This window comes from Pongo abelii, chromosome 13 (genome assembly GCF_028885655.2).
Source record: "Pongo abelii isolate AG06213 chromosome 13, NHGRI_mPonAbe1-v2.0_pri, whole genome shotgun sequence".
Classification (NCBI taxonomy): Eukaryota; Metazoa; Chordata; class Mammalia; order Primates; family Hominidae; genus Pongo; species Pongo abelii.
In genome coordinates, this window is record NC_071998.2 from 39,098,135 (window position 1) to 39,122,765 (window position 24,631).

Below are 24,631 nucleotides of genomic sequence, written 5' to 3' on the forward strand. Positions count from 1 at the left end.
CCAGGCTGGTCTCGAATACCTGACTTCAGGTGATTCACCCACCTCTGCCTCCCAAAGTGCTGGGATTATGGGCGTGAGCCACTGTGCCCAGCCAGAAAACAAGACTCCTCTTGATGTGAGGTACTACGATGTTTGAGAAATTCAAGGACTAAGTAATCCCCCTTGCTCCTAATGTTGTACTCTGCTTTAAAAATAGTTATAGGGCTGGGCGTGGTGGCTCACACATGTCAATCCCACTGTTTTGGGAGGCAGAGGCAGGAGGATCATTTGAGGCCAGGAATTGGAGACCAGCCTAGACAACATAGTGAGACCCCATCTCTACCAAAAAAAACCCCCAAAACTGGGTGTTGTGGTGTGTCTCTGTAGGCCTAGCTACTCGAGAGGCTGAAGTGGGAGGACTGCTTAAGTCCAGGAGTTTGAGGCTGCAGTGAGCTATGATAATGTCACTGCTCTTTAGCCTAGACGAGGGACTGAGACCTGTCTTTAAGAAAAATAAATAAATAAAAATAGTTATCTGATACATGCTTGGTAATTCCGTCTTTCTTATTGAGAAGATAATCTATTCATAGATTAACTGAGCATTGTTATTGTGGTAGTTAGCAAATATGTTTACTTCAAAATTGTGAATTTTCTGTTTTAAGTCTGTAGATCTTTTACCACCAATGTCTCCCCTTTCGTTTGATCCTGCCTCAGAAGAAGTGTATGCAAAGAGTATTCTTTGTCAGTATCCTGCTTCACTTCCAGGTTGGTTATTTATTTATTTTTTCTCTTTGAAACCTCCTTCCTGTCATTCTTTTTCATTGTAATAATAGTTCTTTAAATTCCTTATCTTTTTCCTCCATTTTTTTTTATTGTGGTGAAATGCATGTAACATAAAATTCATAATTTCAGTTATTGCAAAGTATATAACTCAGTGGCATTTAGTACATTTACAATGTTGTGCAGTCATCATCACTATCTAGTTCCTGAACTTTTTCTTTTATTTTTTTTGAGACAGGGTCTCACTCTGTTGCCCAAGCTGGAGTGCAGTTGCACAATCTCAGCTCACTGTAGCCTTGACCACCCCAGGCTCAAGTAATCCTCCCACCTCAGCCTCTCACGTAGCTGGGATACCACACCTGGCTAATTTTTGTATTTTTTTTTTTTTTGTAGAAATGGGATTTCACCATGTTGCCCGGGCTGGTCTTGAACTCCTGGGCTCAAATGATTGACCTGTCTCAGCCTCCCAAAGTGCTGGGATTACAGGCATGAGCCACTGAGCCCAGCCCCCAGAATATTTTCATCATCTCAAAAAAACCCTCTAACCCATTAATCAGTCACTTCCATTTTCCCCGCTAGTCCCTGGCAGCCAGTAATGTACTTGTGTTTTTTTTTTTTCTGAGATGGAGTCTTGCTCTGTTGCCCAGGCTGGAGTGCAGTGGCGCAATCTCAGCTCACTGCAACCTGTACCTTGGGTTCAAGCAATTAACGCTGTTGCCTCAGCCTCCTGAGGAGCTGGGATCACAGGTATGCGCCACCACACCTGGCTAATTTTTTTTGTATTTTTAGTAGAGATGGAGTTTCACCATGTTGGCCAGGCTGGTCTTGAGCTCCTGACCTCGAATGATCCGCCCGCCTTGGCCTCCGAAAGTGCTGGGATTATAGGTGTGAGCCACTGTGCCCGGTCCATTAATATACTTCTTATCTCTATGGATTTGCCTGTTCTGGATATTTCATATAAATGAAGTCATGTAATATGAGTCCTGTTGTTTCTGGCTTCTTTCACTTGCACTGTTTTTAACTTTGCACAATGTTTGCTTGAACTGATTCCAAGCAATTCTCCTTCCTCGGCCTCCCAAAGTGCTGGATTACAGGTGTGAGGCACCACATGTACAGTATTTTCAAGTTTTTTACATCTTGGAGCGTGTATCAGCGTTCAGTTTTTAAAAATCAGATTTGTTGAGCTATAATTCACGTATCATACAATTCAGCCATTGAAAATGTACAATTTCTTGCTTTTTGCTAAATTCACAAATATGTGCAATCATCATCACAATTGTAAACATTTTCATCACTTGAAACCTCATACCCTTTAGCTATCACCCCCCAATCCCCCTTCACTTCTCCAGTTCAAAGCAATTATGAAGATATTTTCTGTCTCCAGATTTCCCTGTTCTGGATTTTCATATGGATGGAATCATATCATACATAGACTTTTGTGACTGGCTTCTTTCACTTAGCATAGCGTTTTCAAAGTTCATCTAAGTTGTGGCATGTATCAGTCAGTATTACATTCCTTTTTTATGAATACATGCCATTGTATGCCTCTACCACATTTTGTTTATCCATTCGTCTGTTGATGGACATTTGCGTTGTTTTCACCTTTTGACTATTATGAGTAATGCTTCTATAAACATTCTGTACAGGTTTTTTGTGGAAGCTCACAATTTTTTTTAACATGAAAGAATAGTACAATAATTAACCTGTGTTAATTAGCACATGTGTACAAGACAATTAGGTTCTGTAAATAGAGGATAGATAAGGAATGAATGAATAAAAAACATATAGCCAAATAGGAGCAGGTAATAGTTGTAGGCTGTAGTTCAGTCAGGCGAAAGGTCATGACAGCAGTTAGCACAGGACTTAATCACTGGGATAGGTAATTGGTTTGAGAGTCAGGTGTATTTGGGGAGGACACTGGTTGGGAAAGATTATAGACCAGAGAGCAAGGCTCAGTTTAGGTGCAACCAGAAGAGAAGACATAGAAAAGTCTGCATGGGGCTGGGCATAGCAGCTCACACCTATAATCCCAGCACTTTGGGAAGCCTAGGGCGGAAGATTGCTTAAGCCCAGGAGTTCAAGACCAGCCTGGACAGCATAGTGAGACCCATTCTCTACAAAAAATGAAAAATTAGCCAGGCATGGTGGTGTGTGTCTGTAGTCCTAGCTATTCAGGAGGCTGAGGCAGGAGGATCATTTGAGCCTGAGAGTTCAAGGCTGCAATGATGTATTACTGCTCCACTGCACAATGCTCTAGCCTGGACAACAGAGTAAGACCCTCTCTCTCTCTTTCTCTTTTTCTTAAATTTTTTTGAGACAGAATCTCACTGCATCCAGGTTGGAGTGCAGTGGTGCGATCTCGGCTCACTGCAACCTTCGCCTCCTGGGTTCAAGCAATTCTCCTGCCTCAGCCTCCCCAGTAGCTGGGATTACAGGCACATGCTGCCACGCCCGGCTAATTTTTTATATTTTAGTAGAGACAGGGTTTCACCGTGTTGCCCAGGCTGGTCTCAAACTCCTGAGCTTGGGCAATCCGCCTGCCTAGCCTCCCAAAGTGCTGGGATTACAGGTGTGAGCCACCGCACCCAGTCCTTTTTCTTAAATTTTAACTTAAAATTTTATTTTAAATTAAAAATTAGTGTTATCCATGCTCAGGGGCCATGTTACTCTCTGTATTGTTCCAATTTTACTATATGTGCAGCTGAAGTGAGCATGAGACCCTGTCTCTTAAAAAAAATAAAGAAAAGGCTGCATGGTTTGATAAATGAGGAGGAGCTTCAGATAGAGCATTCTGGTTCCATGGTGGCTTTGGACAGCCCTTAATTCTGGTAGAATTCTTTTGATAGCTCTTGGCTTTGTTTTTCTCTCTTTTACTTTTATTTTTTATTTTTGAATTATTTTCTCTCTCTTTTTTTTTTTTTTGAGATCCACTAGTCAACAGAGCTCTTGAGGTTGTGTTGTGTTTTCATTTCAGTTGGGAAAGGGCTTTTGCACTCTTGCCAGGATTAGTTTACCCCTTCGAATCTATGAAATTCTCATGTCCATTTGGAGGTTTCTCTACTTGCCTTTATACTGAGGGAAAATGTGTCTGTTTAGGAAGTCCAATTGGAAGTTGTACTCTTGGGAGTCCTTTTTTTTTTTTTCCTAGTATAGAACCTTGATCTGAGCTGGGCTACTTCAACATTATATTTTTTGTGGTAAAACAACCTTTTCCGCCTTCCTATACGTTACATATTGCATCTTAATTTACTTTAAAAATGTTTTTTAAAATTATATTTCAGCATATTGAAAAGTACAGAGAATAATATAAATACTTGTTTATTAAACACCTCTTTTTGGCAAAGGTTTGCAATATTCACTTTAGGTTTTTTAAAATGTACATATGTAGTTAATCCTTGGATATCCACCTTTCTTCACCTTCCTTACTGATTTCACAGAGGTAATCACTATTCTGAATCTACTTTATTCTGATGTATGTTTATAAAATAAATTTATTACATATGTATAGACCTATAAACAATATGTAATAGTGTTCTTCCTCTTTTTTAAAGTTTATAAATGAAAATTTTTTATTATCTTCCAAAAGGTTCTTTGTTAATGTTTGTATTTTTCAAACAAGGATCCAGGGAGGGTTAGTTCATTACATGTGATTGTTTTATTCTCTTAGTAACTTTTATTCTAGAATAATGCCTGTCTTTTTTTAATGACATTGATAGAAATTGTTTTTAACAATTACTATGTTTAAATTGAGCAACATGATTAATGACTTTTTTGGTCTATTCTTTTGTTCTTCTCCTTTTGAGAAGTGTATCTCAAAGTATATGCTTAGTTCTTGGACTCTGAATAGTAAAATTCTCGTTCTTTCTTTGAAAATGTCTTCATTTTCACTCATTTTTGAATGATAGTTTAGTTGGATATAGAATTCTAGATTGAAATTTATTTGTCTTTCAGACTTCGATGATATGATCTCATTGTTTTCTGTTGTTTTTGAGGCTATTTGCTGTTGGTCTAATTGTCATTCATTTGTAGTTAATTTTTTTTTTTTTTTTTGAGACAGAGTCTTTATTACCCAGGCTTGAGTGTAGTGGCGCAATCTCAGCTCACTGCAACCTCTGCCTCCTGGGTTCAAGCAATTCTTCTGCCTAAGCTTCCCGTGTAGCTGGGATTCCTGGCGGGTGCCATCACACCTAGCTAATTTTTGTATTTTTAGTAGAGATGGGGTTTCACCATGTTGAACCGGTTGATCTTGAACTACTGACCTTAAGTGATCTGCCTGCCTTGGCCTCCCAAAGTGCTGAGATTACAGGTGTGAGTCATCGTACCTGGCCCATTTGTAGTTAGTTAATTTTTCCTTTTTTCTTTTTTTTTGAGAGGGAGTTTCACTGTTGTTGCCCAGGCTGGAGTGCAATGGCATGATTTCCACTCACTGCAACCTCTGCCTCCTGGGTTCAAGCACTTCCCCTAGCTCAGGCTTCCAAGTAGCTGGGATTACAGGCATGTGCCACCATGCCCAGCTGATTTTTGTATTTTTAGTAGAGACAGGATTTCATCATGTTGGCCAGGCTGGTCTTAAGCTCCTGAGCTTAGGTGATCCGCCCACCTTGGCCTCCCAAAGTGCTGGGATTACAGGCATGAGCCACTGGGCTTGGCCCATTTATAGTTAGTTAATTTTTGATTTCTGGTTGCTTTTAAGGTTTTTCTTTGGCTGGGTGTGGTGGCTTACGCCTGTAATCCCAGCACTTTGGGAGGCTGAGGCAGGAGGATTGCTTGAGCCTAGGAGACCAACCTGGGCAATATAGTGAGACCCTGTGTCTATAAAAAAACACAAAAAGTTAGCTGGGCATGGTGTCATGCACCTGTGGCCCCAGTTACTTGGGAAGCTGAGGTGGGAGGATCGCTTGAGCCCAGGAAGTCGAGGCTGTAGTGAGCCATGACTGTGGTACTGCAGTCAGCCTGGGTGACAAAGCAAGACCCTGTCTCAAAAAAAAAAAAAAAAAGAAAATATTTTTCTTTTGTATTATGCAGGTTCACTGGGATATATCTAAATGTAGTTTTGTTTTATTTAGCCTATTTGGGATTTGTGTGTGCTTATTTATTCTGAAAGCTCATATCTTCAGTTTAGAAACTTATTCACCAATATCTCTTAAAATATTACTTTATCTCTTATTCTTTTGATCCTTTCCTTCTGAAACTCCTATTGTTGGGACTTCTAATTCTGTCTTTCATATCTTTTAACTTCTCATTCATATTTACAACTTTTTTTGTATCTCCTGGCTTCATTCTAGGTATTTTCTTTAGATAGCTCCTATAACTCACTGATTATCTTTTAGTTGTGTTTAATCTGCTTTTTGACCTGTTCGTCTAGTATTTAGTAGTCATAGGTATATACTTTTTACCTCTGTAATCCTTACTTCTTTTCTGTAACTGCCTGTTTTTCATGGTGTCATCTTTCATTATGGCTTGTGTTCTACTTTGGTCATGTACAAATGGGGAAAGCCTTTCAGAAGGTAATATGTCGAAAGAGGTCGAGCCCTTGGAATATCAGATCTTCTGTAATCCAGCCATGGCTTTCTCCACCAATCTTATTTCCCACCATGCTTCCACTGGATGTACCCTGTGCTCCATCATAGCAACTTGTACCTCGTTCTCTCAGTACCTTCGTGCCTTCTTCCTACTCTGCAGTCTGGGCTGGATGTCTCTCCTCTGCCTCCTTAAATTCTGTATATACTTCTGTCATAATACTGTGGAAGTATAACATAACACTTGACTCATCACTATCCTTTCCTAGACTGACTCTTCGGAGGCAACGTCTCCATCTTTCATTTCTTTCTCCCATTGTTGGTATGGTAGTAGCATGTAGTTATTCAGTCATAGTTTGAATAATAAATATATAGGTTGACTGATAACCATAAATGTGCACTGAAATATGCTAAGACTGTAACTTTTTGGCCTTGCTGGCTTTTATGATAATCTCATGATCTGTGTATGTAAACATGAAGCATGTAACACTGGGGAATTATGGATTCTTAGTCTTTGAGAAACTTGTTTTAGTATTAGCCATTTTTCTTTTATAAAAGCTAGATATTCTCTATTACTTTTCTGCTCATCACTTTATACTTATCAATTGAATAATTATGTTTTCCTATTAGTGTTCATATTTTGTTTTTTCTGTTTTCTTCTGTTTACAAGTTGTTCTCGAATTTCAACGAATCCTTGAATGTTAGAATGTACAAACATAATTAAAGAGTAACCAATTTTTAATTTTCTTTAGATACACATAAGCAACATAACCAAGAAAATGGTTGCAGAGGAGACAGTGATACCTTGGGAGCTCTACATGATCTAGCCAACAGGTAAAACAAATTTGATTTTCTTTTGTTAAACATTAAAAAACTCTTACTTTATAAAAAATAGAGATGGAACTGAGAGGTGAAGCCAGCTGGACTTCTGGGTCGGTTGGGGAGTTGGAGAACTTTTCTGTATTACAAGAGGATTGTTAAAATGCACCAATCACTGGATGTAGTGGCTCACTCCTGTAATCCTAGCACTTTGGGAGGCTGAGGTAGGAAGATCGCTTGAGCCCAGGAGTTCCAGACCAGTCCAGACATAGCAAGACCCTGTCTGTACTAAAAGGAAAAACAAAAGGTGTGGTCTTTCTAGGTTGCAGAGGCTAGTCTTTAACTCTTGGCCTCAAGTGATCCTCCTGCCTGGGCCTCCCAAAGTACTAGGATTATGGTCATAACCCCCTGTGCCTGACCCAAATTTGATTTTTATATTAATTTTTTACTATATTAATTTTATTCCCCCGTCTTAAACCAGTTTCCAATCTTATTTACTCTGGGATAGTGCATAATTTTGCCTTTTTTTTTTTTTTTTTTTAATTTTGAAATGGAGTCTTGCTCTGGTTTCCTAGGCTGGAGTGCAATGGCGCGATTTTGGCTCACTGCAACATCCCTGCCTCCTGGGTTCAAACAGTTCCCCTCCTGGGTTCAGGCTACCTCCTAAGTAGCTGGGATTACAGGCGCCTGCCACCACACCTGGCTAATTTTTGTATTTTTAGTAGAGGTGAGGTTTCACCATGTTGGCCAGGCTGGTCTCGAACTCCTGATCTCAGGTGATCTACCCGCCTTGGCCTCCCAAAGTGCTGTGATTACAGATGTGAGCCACCGCGCCCGGCCAATTTTGCCCTTTTAACTGGACAATATTTTTCTACCACAGACCCACATTTTCAGAAAAGATCCAACATTTATGATACATGGGCATTTTTTCCCCTTCTATTCTTTATCTAAATATTGGGTTTCATGGGGATTATTTGGAAATTATCTAATGCAAATTTGAGAGTTTTTGCCTTTTTATGTATGTGAACTTTTTTGAAACTACTCTAAGTTCAAGTGTTTGGGGGCCTTTGAGATCATCGTGTCCAGATAGTTTTCAGACTACATCCTATAGTGCCATTTGGTGCTGTGGATGAATCTAACATAACCCGTGGCTGGTCCAACCTTTTCCCACTTTAGCCTTTGGCAACTTGCTCTTTTATATATATTATATATTGTGGTGTTTGGTAAACTATTTGATAAGAAGAGTTCCATGCTTAAAAAAAAATTGGACAGCTTCTGATTTACTATAACCACCAGATTTAACATATGAAAAAACTGAATTTTGTTCTAACTTCCTTCAGTAATATTCCTATTTTCTTTATTGCCTTTTTTTCTCTATTATCCCATTTTGGACTAATTACAGATTATATGAGCAAAAAATCTGTGAACTAAATGTTTGTAATCCGATTGGGGAACATATTAGTTCTTCATTGAAATTAAGCATTATTAAGTAGCAATCCAACACAAAGAAACTTTCCTTTATTAGTGTTTTTTTGTTTTATTGTTTTTTAACCTAAATACGTGTCTTTCATGACAACTTCCCCAAGTAGATGAGGGACAGATGAAAATAAAATACTTAGGAAAATTATAAAAGAAAATGCTAAATTTTAAATGAAGCACTAATCATTCTATACAATCTTACTAAGTTAATAAGCTGTAACACTAACCAGAGTTAAAACTTTTTTTGTAAAATTGAGTTATTGGTAATTGGTTCTGCAGTAATCTAGTTCAAGGCAGTCAGGACTAGTTGTGGAAGAACCGTGTTTTAGTCTATTTGGATTTGATGTTAATTTTTTGAGTGCCTAAAGAAAAATAATGAAATCTTCTCTGAGGACCTGGTGTTGAAGAGATAGTAAAGTTACTGGCCTACCCATTTTACACTCATATCACAATTCTTTTTATGGCAGGCTAGGGGAGGGTATGGTTGGTGCTTCCCAAACTGTTATGTTTTTGATATGTCTTCCCTTGAGAGAGCAAACTAAATATTTTGATTAAGGTGTTTTGCTGGACTAAAGATTGATGGGGATACTAGATTAATACATATAGCAGATTTTATTCATGAACCCCATTAAACCTCAAGATAACTTTTTTTTTGGGGGGGGCCAGGTGCGGTGGCTTATGCCTGTAATCCCAGCACTTTAGGAGGCTGAGGTGGGTGGCTCACCTGAGGTCAGGAGTTCGAGACTAGCTTGACCAACATGGTGAAACCCCGTCTCTACTTAAAATACAAAAAATTAGCCGGGTGTGGTGGCGCATGCCTATAATCCCAACTACTTACCTGGGAGGCTGAGACAGGAGAATTGCTTGAACCCAGGTGGCAGAGGTTGCGGTGAGCCGAGGTTGCACCATTGCACTCCAGCCTGGACAATAAGGTGAAACTCTATCTGAAAAAGAAAAAAAAAATTCTTTTTGAAGAATTTTGTAGCAAGATACTATCAGAATTCTGTAAGAGCCAGAAACTCAACCCCTAAGAATTTAGTTCAAATGGAAACTCTTAATATAGGAAAAAGAAGCTCTATTAGATATACTTTGATTTCCACATCTGTCTTCTTCTAAGCTCCTGAATCTTTTAATTATAAATTAATTAAAAGGATTATAAATTTATAATTAAAAGGATTATAAATTAATTAAAAGAATTAAAAATCAGGATTATAAAATAATCCTGATTATTTTAATTATAGATTTGAGATACTGAAGGGAGGTAGGGGAAGGCCTGGTGGTGAGGGATAAATGGTTAATGGGATATGAAAGATTATCATTGCTAGATATCGGAATAAAACAGAAGGCCTGTGAAAAGCTAAGTTTCTGGGACGTGGAAGTAGTCTGCTCAGAATTCTTCACTGTTAAAGGTATATGTAGTTACATGTTCCATCAGTAATATGTAACATAGGTGGACTGTACTTAATGAAAGAAAATAATACCTTTTTTGCATGTAGTTCAGCAATTACACTATTTTATCTGCAATACATCATCTTTTATCAGTAATAATGTAGTTAACTGGGAAATTCATATGTGGATATGATCAATATAACTATTCAACTGAAAAAGCATGGAAAGAATGTACTTTTTAGAGAGTGTTATCAGCCCTATCACATGCAGTTGTCATTCATGGATACCAAAAGATATGTAGTCTTTTCCATAAATCTCATTGCTGGCTTTTTTTTTTTTTTTTTTGAGAAGGGACTTGCTCTGCTACCCAGGCAGGAGTGCAGTGGTGCAATCACAGCTCACTGCAGCCTTGATCTCCTGGGCTCAAGTGATCCTCCCATCTCAGCTACCCAAGTAGCTAGGAGTGCAGGCATGCACCTCCACACCCAGCTAATTAAATTTTTTTTTTTTTTTTTTTTTGTAGAGATGAGGTCTCACTATGTTGCCCAGGCTGGTCTCAAACTTCTGAGCTCAGGTGATCCTCCCACCCTGACCTCCCAAAATGCTAGGATTTCAGATGTGAGCCACCTCGCCTGGCTTTCATTTCTGGTTCTGATCAGAGCAAGCTCATGGAGGCTGCATTATACTTAAAACCAGAATTCAGCAATTGGTGATGCCTTTGCTGTACACTGTGAGCATTAGCTTTCTTTGCAATGGCTTTTTGTGTCGGTGTGTGTGTGTGTGGGGGGTTCCATGATATTTCTAATGGTAATGATGCTGTTGTTCTAGACATCTAACTTCTATGTTTTCTCCGGTACCACATTTCAAAGATAAGGAGGGCAGTATGATCTTGCCTACGTGCCAGCTAAATGTCATTTGTGTTAAAAATTGAATTCTAGTCTCATATCTTTCTCTTTTTATAGTTTCTATTTTTATTTTTCTCCTAATTATTGGTATAACAACAACAGCAAATAAAAATGAGAAATAATTGGTTAAAGTTTTTAAGGAATCACTTGTAACTCCCCCCCCACTTCAAGTTCTTATCTAGGCTTTGTATACCACCATATATAAATTTAGCTCTAGCTGGGCATGGTGGCTCATGCCTGTAATCCCAGCACTTTGGGATGCTGAGGCAGGCAGGTCACCTGAGGTCAGGAGTTTGAGAACAGCCTGGCCAACATGGTGAAACCCTGTCTCTACTAAAACTACAAAAATTAGCCAGGTGTGGTGGTCGGCACCTGTAATTCCAGCTACTCAGGAGGCTGGGGCAGGAGAAGTGCTTGAGCTCAGGAGGCGGAGGTTGCAGTGAGCCAGGATCCCGCCACTGTACTCCAGCGTGGGCGACAGAGTGAGAATCTGTCTCACAAAAAAAAAAAAAAAAAAAATTTGGCTGTGATCAAAGGATGGATACAATCTAAATACAAATTTTAAAATGCAAAATTCTAAAGTACAAAATTTTATTTATTAATTTATTTTTGAGACGGAGTTTCGCTCCTGTTGCTCAGGCTGGAGTGCAATGGCACGATCTCGGCTCACTACAACTGCTGCCTCCTGGGTTCAAGTGATTCTCTTGCTTCAGCCTCCCAAGTAGCTGGGATTACAGGCTCCCATGACCACACCTGGCTAATTTTTGTATTTTTAGCAGATATGGGGTTTCACCATGTTGGCGAGGCTGGTCTTGAACTCCTGACCTCAGGTGATCCGCTTGCCTCAGCCTCCCAAAGTGGTGGGATTACAGGCGTGAGCCACCGCGCCCAGCCCAAAATTTTAGAACATTAACATGGTATAAACGGTTGTGATTTTTTTTGGCTATCTGTATGTTTAAATAACATATTAACCAATTTTCATTGATAATAGCTTTGTAACACTGCATTTATTTTTAGACTTGAATTTTCTCTCTGTTTTATTTTTTACTACTATAAAAAGTGTGTTCCTCTTTTTTCTCTTATGTTCTTCCCTTAGGATAAATTTCCACAAGGGGATCACCATCCTTTCTTCTGTTTTGTTACAGTGCTAGGATTTCATGGGCCTCAATCTTGGCATGGCAAATGGATGAAGTATAAAGACTGAGCCAGGGCTGCTTTAAACTTGTCTTAGGTGTTAGCAGGCTTAGTAGCATGTTGCCAGTTCAGAAATGAGAGAGGGGAGGGTACAGAATGTTTCCATTGTTCTCTGCTATAAGGTTCCACAAGAATCATTCAGATGGAAACACTTGTCACCTATAGAACCCCATTCTCAAGTGGCATTTACTCATCGATTCCATCAATCCATCAAATAGTTAACATGTATGTATTGCACTACCAACCACTGTGTTAGCCTCTGGGAATAGCCTTAGGGAAAGACATAGCCTTTGTCCTTACCTTCTTGTGGTGGTGGCACGTTAGTGGCATTGGTCCATAGATTGCTGGCTCTGTTTCAGGGGGCTTTTTGATAATTTTAATGTTAAGTTTCCCCCAAAATCTAGTAGATGATCAGTCCTTTGCCTTTGATATCTGGATTATATTTTGTCAATGCTATGTTGAAGCCTGAGTGATTGCAGTGATTTTGAATTATGTTTGGAACGTAGGCAAAGACTCTAAGAGTGCATATTTGAAAAAGTTTGAAAATTACATTTACTATGATATAAAATATTTGCAATGCTATTAATTTTGTACTTCTAGTTATAAGAAGAAAGGAAAGTACCAACATGCATGCTGTTGAAAGTGGTCTTGATAATCCTGTCTTATAGTAACTAGAGTAGAAAAGCTTTAGGCTTTTAACTTTTAAAGGTTTTTAAGACCAAAGTAAAAAAGTTACCATTTCTTTGAGGATTTTAGAATTTAATAACATTTTATAATTAGCATGAAAAGCTGCATAAAGTTTTAATATTTATCCAAAAGGACAAGGGAATACAAAAGATTAAGAAATACAATAGAATGTGGCAAACTAAAACTCTGACCTTATGACATTACTGTGAAACTGTTAACATGTTTGCTATAGAGTAAAATTTAGCATATGAGAAATTGATTTTGGATATGAAGTATCAAGAGAATCTTAAAAATAAGTCTGCTGGGCCAGGTGTGGTGGCTCACACCTGTAATCCTAGGACTCTGGGAGGCCAAGGTGGGCGGATCACCTGAGGTCGGGAGTTTGAGACCAGCCTGACTAACATGAAGAAATCCCATCTCTACTAAAAAGACAAAATTAGTCAGGTGTTATGGCACATGCCTGTAATTCCAGTTACTCAGGAGGCTGAGGCGGGAGAATCGCTTGAACCTGGGAGGCAGAGGTTGTGGTGAGCCAAGATGGCGCCATTACACTCCAGCCTGGGCAACAAGAGCGAAACTCCATCTCAAAAAAAAAAAAAAACGATCTGCTGCAAAGCAACTGTGATTTGGACCCTGTGACATTGTAATAATGCAGTTCTAGTTAATTGAATCTGTTTTTAACCTGTGTTCAAGTTGTGGCATATTCATTAAGTCACTTAACTCTTTCAAATCAAAATATTGTTGACTCAATATGTGGTAAGTAAAGTCTTCATAATTGGGAGGCTGATACACAAATTGAGCTGAAATACTGCTCTACTTGTCACCATGTCTCCCTAGAATAAACTGCCTTTTGATGACCGGGACGAATTGAGTGAAATCGTAACGGACAGATACGGGGCAGACAGATTTTAGAATAGACTCGTAAAAAGAATGGAATTCTTTTCTCCTTATAACTTGGATTTGTTGTCTTTTTTCCTTTTAGCCCTGCCTCTTTCTTGTCGCAGTCAGTTTCATCATCAGATAGAAACAGTGTTACACTACTTGAAAAGGTATATTTTAAAATAAGTCTCAATTAATTCTGGACCATACTAAATTATAAAATATTATTTATTTTTGTTGATACCACAGTTAAATTTAATTTCTAATTTCACATTTTCTACTATTTGTACATTTTATACCATATCTACTTATATATTCCTTATTGCTAAGTGGGAATATTGGAATTAGTTAATTCTGCCAGTGACATACAATTTCACAATAATATTAGCAACCTTTTATAGGTTCATGATAACCAGTGAACTGCTAATGAAGACAGCTTCAAGATCAGCCATGATTATTAAGGGTTTAACATTACATATCTGTCTTCTTCAGGACACAAAGATGAGAACTCCCAAAGAAAAAAACGAAGCAATTTCTAAGAAAATACCAGAATTTGAAGTGGAAAATTCTCCATTATCAGATGTTCTAAAGAGTACAGAGAGTAGTGCATTTGGAGGGTCTCTGCAAGCTAAAAAAAGTGATCCATTTCAAAAAGAGCAAGATCATCTGGTAGAAGAGGTGAGAAAAGACTGTAATGAGTGTACTTAAATATCAGTTATTGGATGGGCACAGTGGCCCATGCCTGTAATCCCAACACTTGGGGAGGTTTCGGCAAGAGGAACACTTGAGCCCAGAAGTTCGAGACCAGCATGGGCAACATGGCAAAACCCATCTCTACAAAAAAATTAAAAAAACAGTTGAGCGTGGTGGCACGTCTCTGAAGTCCCAGCTACTTACTGGTGAGGCTCAGGTGGAGGATCACTTAAAGCCCAGGAGATTGAGGCTGCAGTGAGCTGTGTTTGCATCACTGCACTCCAGCCTGAGTGACAGACTGAGACCCTGTTTCAAAAAACAAAATCAAATATTTTCTCAATGGTGTTGGGATCCTAAGCGAAATACAGTTAATTATTGATTAACTCGAGTAATATGGGATAAAGAAGGCTACAGATAATAAAATTATGGTTAAAGCAAAATTGGTCTTCCTCAAAAGTGAGAATAGATTTAATATAAACTTATTTAGTTAATATTACATCTGTGGTTTAGAACCCACTTCCCATTCTTTAAACATTACCTGAAAGTATACAAATGATACATTTGAGAAATTTTGGAGATTAACCATTACATAGTTAGGTAAATGTACCCAGTGTTTATACTATATTAGAATACTTTGTCAGTGTTGTTTGTTTCTTAGCTGAGTTTCCTCTTTTTTTTGAATATTAGAACACACTGCAATATCATATCACTATCACTGAGCATAGGTTTTTTTCTTTTTGCTGTCTAAAATATTTCAGAAGTGATTAGATGCGTTGTTGTTCACGAACTTGGTTTTCCTAACCAGCCTCATCCCTTAACACTATTCTGCTTTTCACTGGTAAGTGACCACACAATACTACCATTGCTCAACATTACAGAACTCAGTTCAGGCAAGTTAAATTCTGAAGTTATTCGCTAATGTTATTTTTAATACATGATTTCCACAACATGCTTTAGCATTGCTTGAATTTGGTTAAGCAGCCAGAAAATCAGTATTACTTTTTATTCCTGAGACACTGAAAGAAAAATTTGGTTTAGTGGATATTAATTCAGGTATTAGAGTTCCCTCCTTTATTGCATTCCCGATCAAACTAAATGAGCATTGTCCAAATAAGAGAACTGGATGTCAGACACTTTTCTTTTTTCTTTTAAGACAGGGTCTTGTTCTGTCACCCAAGCTGGAGTGTAGTTGTGTAATTATAGCTCACTGTAACCTCGAACTTCTGAGCTCAAGGGATCCTTCCACCTCACCCTTCCAAACAGCTACAACTATAGGCATGCACCACTTTGCCTGGCTAAGTTTTTAATTTTTTTGTAGAGTTGGAGACTCACTCTTTTGCCCAGGCTGGTCTCGAACCCGTAGCCTGAAGTGATCCTCTAGCTTTGGCCTCCCAAAGTGCTGGGATTACACGTATGAGCCACCATGCCTGACTGGATGTCAGTTATTTTTCTTGTTTGTAACATGAGGTCTAGTTTCATGGTCCCTAAGTACTTTTAAATCTCTAAAGTTCTATTGTTTCTCTTCATTGACTCTACACTAAAGTAAAGATGGTTAGTCTTTTTTACTTTCCTAATTTTGAAAGGAAAAACACATTTTCTGATTAAAAGAATTTATATTAGCAATGGGATCAGATAGAAGAGGAAAGTCTTAAAATTTCATGAAGCTCTGAAAGTAAAATTAATTTTCTTTAAGAGTGTTTATGACAGGGGATATTTAGTGTTTAATTCCCAGAAGCACTCTGTTTTCTTGAGGGAGAAGCCCTTTTTTTCCATGGGCCAATTTTATTTGTATGTTTAAATTTTATTTATGTTTTTTTTTGAGACGGAGTTTTGCACTTGTTGCCCAGGCTGGGGTGCAATGGCACGATCTTGGCTCACTGCAGCCTCCGCCTCCCGGGTTCAAGCGATTCTCCTGCCTCAGCCTCTTGAGTAGCTGGAATTACAGGCATGCGCCACCATGCCCAGCTAATTTTGTATTTTTAGTAGAGATGGGGTTTCTCCATGTTGTTGGTCAGGCTGGTCTTGAACTCCTGACCTGCAGTGATCCGCCCGTCTCGGCCTCCCAAAGTGCTGAGATTACAGGCGTGAGCCACCATGCCCGGCCTCTTGGGCCAATTTAATTATGGCATCAAGAAGTTTATTTTTTAGTGATGTCGGGGGCAGAGTTTTTAATTTGCATGTTTTTCTTTTTCGGTTTTATTGATACTTAATAGAGAGCACTATTTTGATATTGGATACTTTTTTAGTTTTAGAATGTACGTATGCTTTTTTCAGTAATGAAGATCTGATAATGAGGTTTCTGGTGAAGAGGTATGTTCTCAGAATGATTCTGTTTCTTAATAGAGGTGTTACTGTCCAAATTGATTATAATTGAGAAGAGTCTGCTTCCTTTAAAACTAGTCATTTTAGTGAATATAGAGCTGTCAAGCTCACAGTTGTGGCAGACAGCAGCTTAGGTCACTGCACAATTGGAACTGCCTCTAAATCTTCCCAGTGTAAAGATTCTTATCTATTCTCTCCTTTATAATGGGCTATCCATTTAAGATGAGGAAGTAATTTAGTGTTTCATTTCACTTTACAGGATTGTACCTAGATGGTCTATACAGAGTTGTTTGGGAACTTCTTTGTTGCTTATTTTTGTGCTGTCTGCAATGGGAGGGGCTGCTGACTGTGAAGTGCTTATTATCCTTATCAGGGGTTTTGTTGCATTCTACCAATGGGCTTGGTAATCTTTGCTTTACTTTTTCTTTTCTGTTTTAGGTTGCCAGAGCAGTTTTATCTGATTCACCACAGCTCTCTGAAGGAAAAGAAATAAAATTAGAGGAACTAATTGACTCTCTGGGTTCTAACCCCTTCTTAACAAGGAATCAGATTCCCCGTACTCCAGAAAACTTGAGTAAGTTAATAATGCTTTCTGTTACTTTTTTCTTTCATCGACATAACCACTGTTAGAACCATGGCCTGACAGATCTTTTTAGCTTAGTTGCCAATGGCTGTTTATTTATGCTGTTGTAATCGACATACCAAGTGTGGGCATTCTCACATAACAGTCTTTTAGCAGTATTTTGTGCCTTTAGTGTACTCAATATACAGAGATATAAAATTTTGATAATGTACAATTTTGTCTTTGTTGTTATACTTTGCTTTTATCTAGAAAGATCTTATTTGAGCATTTAAAAAAAAAATCTCTTGCCTCCTGGTCTGACCTGTGATCTACATATTTATAGAGTACATAGGGTATGTTCTGCCAGTCATCAACCAGAAGCATCAGCCATAAACCATGTGTGCGGAGGTCTTTACCCCTCTCAAATGAGTCAAACTGCCCAATACCTTTTTTCCTATAACCTGTAATTTGTGTAGGCAAAGTTCTGATATTGGTGTCCTTAGGTAGGCACATCATCTGGGTTGAGTAATTAAATAATTTCTGTTTTGCTGCTGATTTAATTCAGTTTGAACTGAGCTGCAGCCTAGGTCAGCAAACTATAGCCTATGAACCAAATTTGGCCCCACCTTGTGTGTTTTTATATATAAAATTGTACTGAACATAAGCATATTCATTTGTTGACATTGTTTATGGCTACTTTCATGCTATCATGGCAGAGTTAAGTAGTTGACAGAATGGATGGCCTGCAAAGCCTAAAATATTGCTATCTGGCCCTTATAGTAAATGTTTGCCAAACTGTGGCTTAGATGGACAAGAAAAGGTCTTTTTAATACATGTAATTCGTATGTGCTGTGTAAAAATGGATGCATATTTCAGGAACAGCTGTCTTTATATGTGTTTATTTGTGTGAGCAGTTGGAGATGGGGTTCTTTGATGTTGGGATTTGTTATACTGTGGAACCTTATCATCCAACCAGTATATTTATGGAACACATACTGAGTCAGGAGCTTTATCTTCAGTGTTAGAAATAAAATGATTCATTGCATGCTCTATGTTTGGGAATGTTAGTAAACTGTGTTTTTCTCCCCTTTAATTAGTAACTGAAATTAGGAGCTCATGGAGAAAAGCTATTGAAATGGAAGAAAACAGAACTAAAGAACCAATTCAAATGGATGCTGAACATAGAGAAGTATTGCCAGAATCATTACCTGTGTTGCACAATCAAAGAGAATTTAGCATGGCCGATTTTCTTTTAGAAACCACTGTATCAGATTTTGGCCAGTCTCATTCGACTGAAGAGAAAGTTATTTCAGATTGCGAGTGTGTGCCTCAGAAACATGTGCTGACCAGTCACATAGATGAACCTCCAACACAAAATCAGTCAGATTTTTTAAATAAGAAAGTAATTTGCAAGCAAGATTTGGAATATTTAGCCTTCACCAAGCTTTCAGAAACTAGCCGAATGGAGACATTCTCCCCTGCTGTCAGCAATAGGATAGATGTGATGGGTGGCAGTGAAGAGGAGTTTATGAAAATATTGGACCACTTAGAAGTTTCTTGTAACAAATCTTCCACAAGTAAAACTATGTTGTGGAACTCTTTTCAGATATCAAGTGGAATTAGTTCTAAGAGTTTTAAAGATAATGATTTTGGCATATTACACGAAACTCTTCCGGAAGAAGTTGGTCACCTAAGTTTTAATAGTTCCAGTAGTTCAGAGGCCAATTTTAAACTGGAGCCAAATAGTCCTATGCATGGTGGCACTCTTCTAGAAGATGTGGGAGGGAGACAGACTACTCCAGAATCAGACATTAATTTACAGGCTCTTCGCAGTAGATACGAGGCTCTGAAGAAATCTCTTTCCAAGAAAAGGGAAGAATCTTACCTCTTGTATTCCCAAACACCCGAAAGACACAAACCAGAATTGAGTCCTACTCCCCAAAATGTACAAACAGATGATACGCCTAACTTTTTGGACACCCGTGATTTGCATACTGAGCATATAAAGCCATCTTTACGCATGTCCATCGGTGAAAGAAAACGGTCTCTTTCTCCACTAATTAAGTTTTCTCCAGTGGAACAAAGATTGAGAACCACAATAGCATGTAGTCTTGGAGAACTACCTAATTTAAAGGGTAAGGTTTAAATAGACCTATGCATATTCACCTGTTGAAGTTTTCTCTCAACTTTTGATAAAACCAGTACACAATGAATGCTGCATGACCTTTATTGTTAATGTGCTCCTCCTTCCTTCATTTAGGATGAGGGGAATGATCCCTCACTGGAAAGGTCCTTTCAGAATCTCTGTTTATGTATATATAGTTACAATTGATTTGAGACAGGGGTGGGGAAAAAAAGCCCCCCCAACCTGAAGCTTACAGCTTTTATAATACAAATGACTGAAAAGTAAATGTCATCAAAATCTTGCCCAGTGGAAGGTGGTTTTTAAACACTTGAGAAACCCGATTTTAAATATCATCACTATAATGGTGTAATATCTGGGAGTGGGGTGTAGAAATAAAAGAAGCCAGGTCAGTGTATTAGTTTCCTAGGGCTGCCATAACAAAGCACCATCAAGTGGGTGGCTTAGAACAGCAGAAATTTATTGTCTCTGGAGACAGTAAGTTCTAGAGGCTAGATGTCCAAAATCAAGGTGTTGACAGGGCCATGTTCCCTCTGAAGCCACTAGAAAGAGGATCCTTCTTTGCCTCTTCTAGCCTCTGGTAGCACCAGGCATTCCTTGGCTTGTGGCAGTGTAATTATAATCTTTGCCTCCATTGTCACATGGTATTCTTCCCTTGTGTGTGTATGTGTCTTATAAGGACACAGTCATATTAGCTAATTAATGGGTCACCCTACTCCAGTATGACCTCATCTTACTTAGCTAATTATATCTGTAATGACCATATTTCCAAATAAGGTCACATTCTGAGGTACTGGGGTTAGAACTTCAACATATGTTTTTGGGGGTATTCAGTTCATAACAGTTAGTATTAATAATTATTGAAGCTAGGTGATGGATACATTGAGTTAATCACAGTTCTCTTCACTTTTGTATGTTTGAATGTTTTCCTCATAAAAGGTTAAAAAAATTGCTCTTGTAGCTCATTGGGAGAGATAAGGATCTGGTGATACAGATTCATTACATACTCTGATTTGCCCATAATAGTTATACACTGCCATATTGAAAAGTATTTGGCTGGGCACAGTGGCTCACACCTGCAATCCCAGCACTTTGGGAGTCCGAGATGGGAGGATCTTTTGAACCCGGGAGTTCAAGACTAGCCTCAGCAACACAGGGAGACTATGTCTCTACAAAAAATTAAACAATTAGCTGGGCATGTTGGTGCATGCCTGTGATCCCAGGTACACAGGAGGCTGAGGTGGGAGGACTGCTTGGGCCTGGGAGTTTGAGGCTGAAGTGAGCTGCGATCGTGCCACTGCACTCCAGCCTGGGTGACAGAGCAAGACCTTGTCGCAGAAAAAAGAAAAAAAAAGTACTGTAGGAGGAATGTATTGATCTCTGGAGAAAGAGGGTACTTTGGTGAGAATAATAATAATTTTATCATAATCAAGTATTTGCAAAGCTATGAACCTTTTTTGTATTGACTAAAATTTGCTATTGCTTGGAATCTATTCTATTTATTTTTCTTTGTAATGTTTGCTTATCCTTTTTTTAAATCAATTTGCAGAAGAAGACATTTTGAATAAGAGCCTTGATGCAAAAGAACCACCGTCTGACTTGACAAGATGAAGACGTACCTATTTAATATAACTATGATGCATTTAAATTGAAGCTATGCCACAGGATAGAAACTGAATTATAACTTAAATACATGTTGGAAGTGTAAAAAATTCCTAATGCCTTTTAGCCTTCTTTAATATTTTTAGGTAAGGAAAGTATGTTTGGATTTTTTCTCTTTGTAGGTGTATGAGATTGAAATGTGAAGTATTTGGAAAACAAACATCAAGCAATGGAAAGCCATTTTGATTTCTTGAGTAATCTTGTAAGCATTAAGTGAATGACAAAGTAGTAGTGTAACTAATTTCTTATAACTTCAGTCAATTAATATAAGGAAAAGTAGTTTTTGTTGTATGTTCACTAAATGGTTAATATAATAGCCATTGAATATACTAATCTTTCATCTTAGAGAACTATACAACTTTTATTGTTTCTTAATGGAACATTCTGGCTAACCAGAAAAAGTGAGAAAAGTAGTACCTTGGGATGTGTAGTCAAGATGACAAATTTTAAGACTGGAAAAGCTCTAAACAGGCTTAATGATTCTTCAAGTAGAATGATCCTGAGAAGTGATGTTTGATGGAATAAAGTGCATGTGATGATAAAGTGAAGACTGGGGCAGAATGATTTAAAAAAAGGAAAAAGATGGAAGAAGATGAGTAGACACTTGCAAGGAACACTGTCAAACTATAAATCCATTCAGTGGGTTGTATAACATTTATATTTAGTCTAATTTAGACTTTGATAATTTAATCCTACTTTTATATTTTAACAAAAATATAAATTAAAATTTTCATTAGTCTGTTTTGTTGTTGGGTTTTTTTTTTTGTGAGGTACTCCCTGTTGGGGGAAAGGAACAAGGAACAACCATCAAAATTCCCCAGTCCCTACAGAATAGCCTCACAGTAACTTGAGAAAACTGAACTTGGGGTTAAATAACTTGTCACGCTTGTAGTCTCCTGCCTCACTCCTTCCGGTGCCCTGCCTAGAAAAAGACTTGTGTCTAGCATCCAAGTGAACACATACTATTGCCCTCTGTGAACCAAGAGAAATGGAACGGGCAATGGAAGGGTGATAGTACCTACAATACCCTTTGTAGACCCCATCTCACTACCATCAAAATCTTGTCCACTAGCCCCCAAAAAACTGGCAAGGAAAGAAGGTGGAGGGGAAATTTATGGAAGCAGATGGCTTAATAGTTATTTCTCTTCATTTATCTTGGGCTGCCTTTCTCTAAGTTGTTTGTCCTGTCCCAGTGTGAAGACCCATCTTTCTGTGAGAAAAGACAAAAGAAAGTATATGTAACTACCTTCTTTGCAATGGAAAAGGAGGAAGAAAAAATCTCCTAAGTTGCTGTTTTCTTTTATTAGTTAATAAAACAAATCAGGGACTATGCAGGTCTATGGGGAAACCTTTAGTCTGCGTTAAGAAAACTCAGTATCTGAAAATCTTAGCATGTGATGCTGTCGTATCAGCATCTGCAGAAGTGCCAAGGCCATTGCTAGACACTTAATGTGTATTATTTCATTTATATTTTAAATGTGCTTCCCTGGTAATTCTTAGGCTCGAGAAAGAGTTTGAGAACTGCTGCTAGGAAATAGAGATTCACATTTAACTCTGGTACTTTTAAGAAGCAGGTACATTGTTGCATATATACTTCGGTAGAGATTGGTAACTATCTGATAGGGAAGCTCAAGTTCACCACTCAAGTCTGAGAAACCCTTAATTGCTGAGAATCAAAAGACCAGAATGTCTGTAGACATTTTGGATTTGTAAAAATCACGTTGTTGAGTTATACCTGTGATGGGCTGAAAGTTTTTGGCATTCTTTCCTGTTCTTCATATGCCGGTACCATAAACAAAAAGTATCTCAGATCTGTCACTTTCTTTTCCTAAACCAATGTGATTGCAGCTTTTTGCCTTCAGCCTTTTCCCTATCCAATATCTCCTACATAGTTACCTTTTGATCTTAAGGAACTGTTTTGATTGGGTCACTTCCTTGCCTAAAATTCCATTGATGGTTCATTGTTAATTCTAAAATAGAGTTCAAATTTAAAGGCATGTAAGTTCCCCTATAACGGATTTCCTCTACTCCCCCTTCCGCTGTAATCTCCCATTTTTTTACTGAGATGCTTCAGTGAGCATGGGTCTTTAGAGGTCTTGATTTACAATTTTCCTGAAGCAGGAATACCTTGCCTTCCTCTACTAGTTTACCACAATTACAGCTCTCTTTTAAGCCTCAGAAAAGAAATCTCACTTCCATCCTGAAGTCTTAATCCACGCTTTTTATATCCATGTGCCTACTCCTTCTCTGAAATCTCCTATGGTTTATCTTAACTTTTTATTCATGTAATATCCCATGAATTGATCTTATTATATATTTTTTATGGTTGCATGTGGTCTCTCTAGTTATAGCAATATACACATACATGCATAAATACATATACACCTATGTAAATGTGTGTTGGGAGTATGTATTCACACACATACATACACCCCAAGGCCATGTGTCATCTTTATCAATATTTAAGTATTGGAATTGTTTTGTTTGCCTCCTATATCATGGAATAAATGGTAAAGAGGGCTAATTTATTACTGTAAGTGTATTTCTCATTACATTAATAGCAGACATTATATAGAATGTACTTTGTTTTATTCACTATTTGTAAGATACAAAGGTATATAAACTGACTTATACATCAGCTTGAAACCTGAGATAATGCTAAAATGTTCTAGTTATTTTAAATGTTTAAAGAGGACAACCATGTAATGTTGCTAAACATGAAAAATGTCATCAAGTGGAATAAAGAATAGCTGAAGTTAACATTTGGGGGAAATTGAACTGAAAACAAAAATACGAGTATTTTGAAACCTTTTCTTTACCATGAGTCTCTTGACTATGAAGTCAAATTTATCTAAAGGAAAAACAGGAATTCTGGAGACCTGTGTAAAAGCAGATTATTATCTTCCTACTGTGAGTGTACTAAAATTAAAATACGTTTAATGACGTTTTCCTCAATGTAAAAGTATTGAATTAAATGTTTCTTTTATGTTGCAGATACATAGTTGGCTCTAGAGATCACCTTTTTCTTTGTGCATTGTGAATAGCAGTCTGCATCCTAAGTTTAAAATATTTGAGAATCTTCTATGGGACTCTTTGTAAATGTTTTAAATACTGTTGTTTTCAATAAATACTTTATACTATCTAGCTCTGGAATTTCCTATATAATATCAAAAAGAACTATGCCCCTGCAAATCATAAGATGATCACATGTAAAGTTATATTAATAACCTGATCAACAAATTTAAGAGGTTCAGTGATTCAGGTAAACATATTTTGTTACTTCCATTTTAATTACTAGATTTACAGTACATAGTATTTTAAAATGAATTTTTAAAGTTATATCTATACTGTCAGTTTTCTCATCTGGAGTCTTTATACTAATGTATTGCCAATGGCCCTAATTAGGTAATTTTTATAAATGACACCTGAATAGCTTCTTACTCTTCATGAGTAGTGTCATCCACATCTGCTGCTAGAAAGGGTTTAATAAACATTAAATAATTTTATAAAGCCTTAGAAATTCTAAAGCCCTATCACTTATATTTACTGTCCATACAAAGATAGCACCTCAGGTATAAAATGAAAGGCTTAGAGTTGATCACAGGTCTCTTGGCTCTAA

General features: G+C 37.8%; 1 protein-coding gene and 2 non-coding genes across 3 annotated transcripts in view; 2 read left to right on the plus strand and 1 right to left on the minus strand.

Moving 5' to 3' along the window:
* HAUS6 (HAUS augmin like complex subunit 6) overlaps positions 1-24,156 on the plus strand; it is a 50,574-nt gene extending 26,418 nt beyond the window's left edge. Inside the window, exons 11-17 of the mRNA XM_024251877.3 lie at positions 642-744; positions 7,031-7,112; positions 13,734-13,800; positions 14,123-14,308; positions 17,084-17,219; positions 18,305-19,342; positions 20,900-24,156. Of these exons, the coding sequence (XP_024107645.2) occupies positions 642-744; positions 7,031-7,112; positions 13,734-13,800; positions 14,123-14,308; positions 17,084-17,219; positions 18,305-19,342; positions 20,900-20,961 (1,674 nt within the window). The 3' untranslated portion in view covers positions 20,962-24,156. The remainder of the gene's footprint in view (positions 1-641; positions 745-7,030; positions 7,113-13,733; positions 13,801-14,122; positions 14,309-17,083; positions 17,220-18,304; positions 19,343-20,899) is intronic.
* On the minus strand, positions 3,370-3,471 carry LOC112135008 (U6 spliceosomal RNA). Its single transcript, XR_002916330.1, has one exon. It is a non-coding gene; the product is annotated as a U6 spliceosomal RNA (small nuclear RNA).
* On the plus strand, positions 13,528-13,658 carry LOC112135036 (small Cajal body-specific RNA 8). Its single transcript, XR_002916352.1, has one exon. It is a non-coding gene; the product is annotated as a small Cajal body-specific RNA 8 (non-coding RNA).
* Positions 24,157-24,631: the final 475 nt, after the last annotated feature.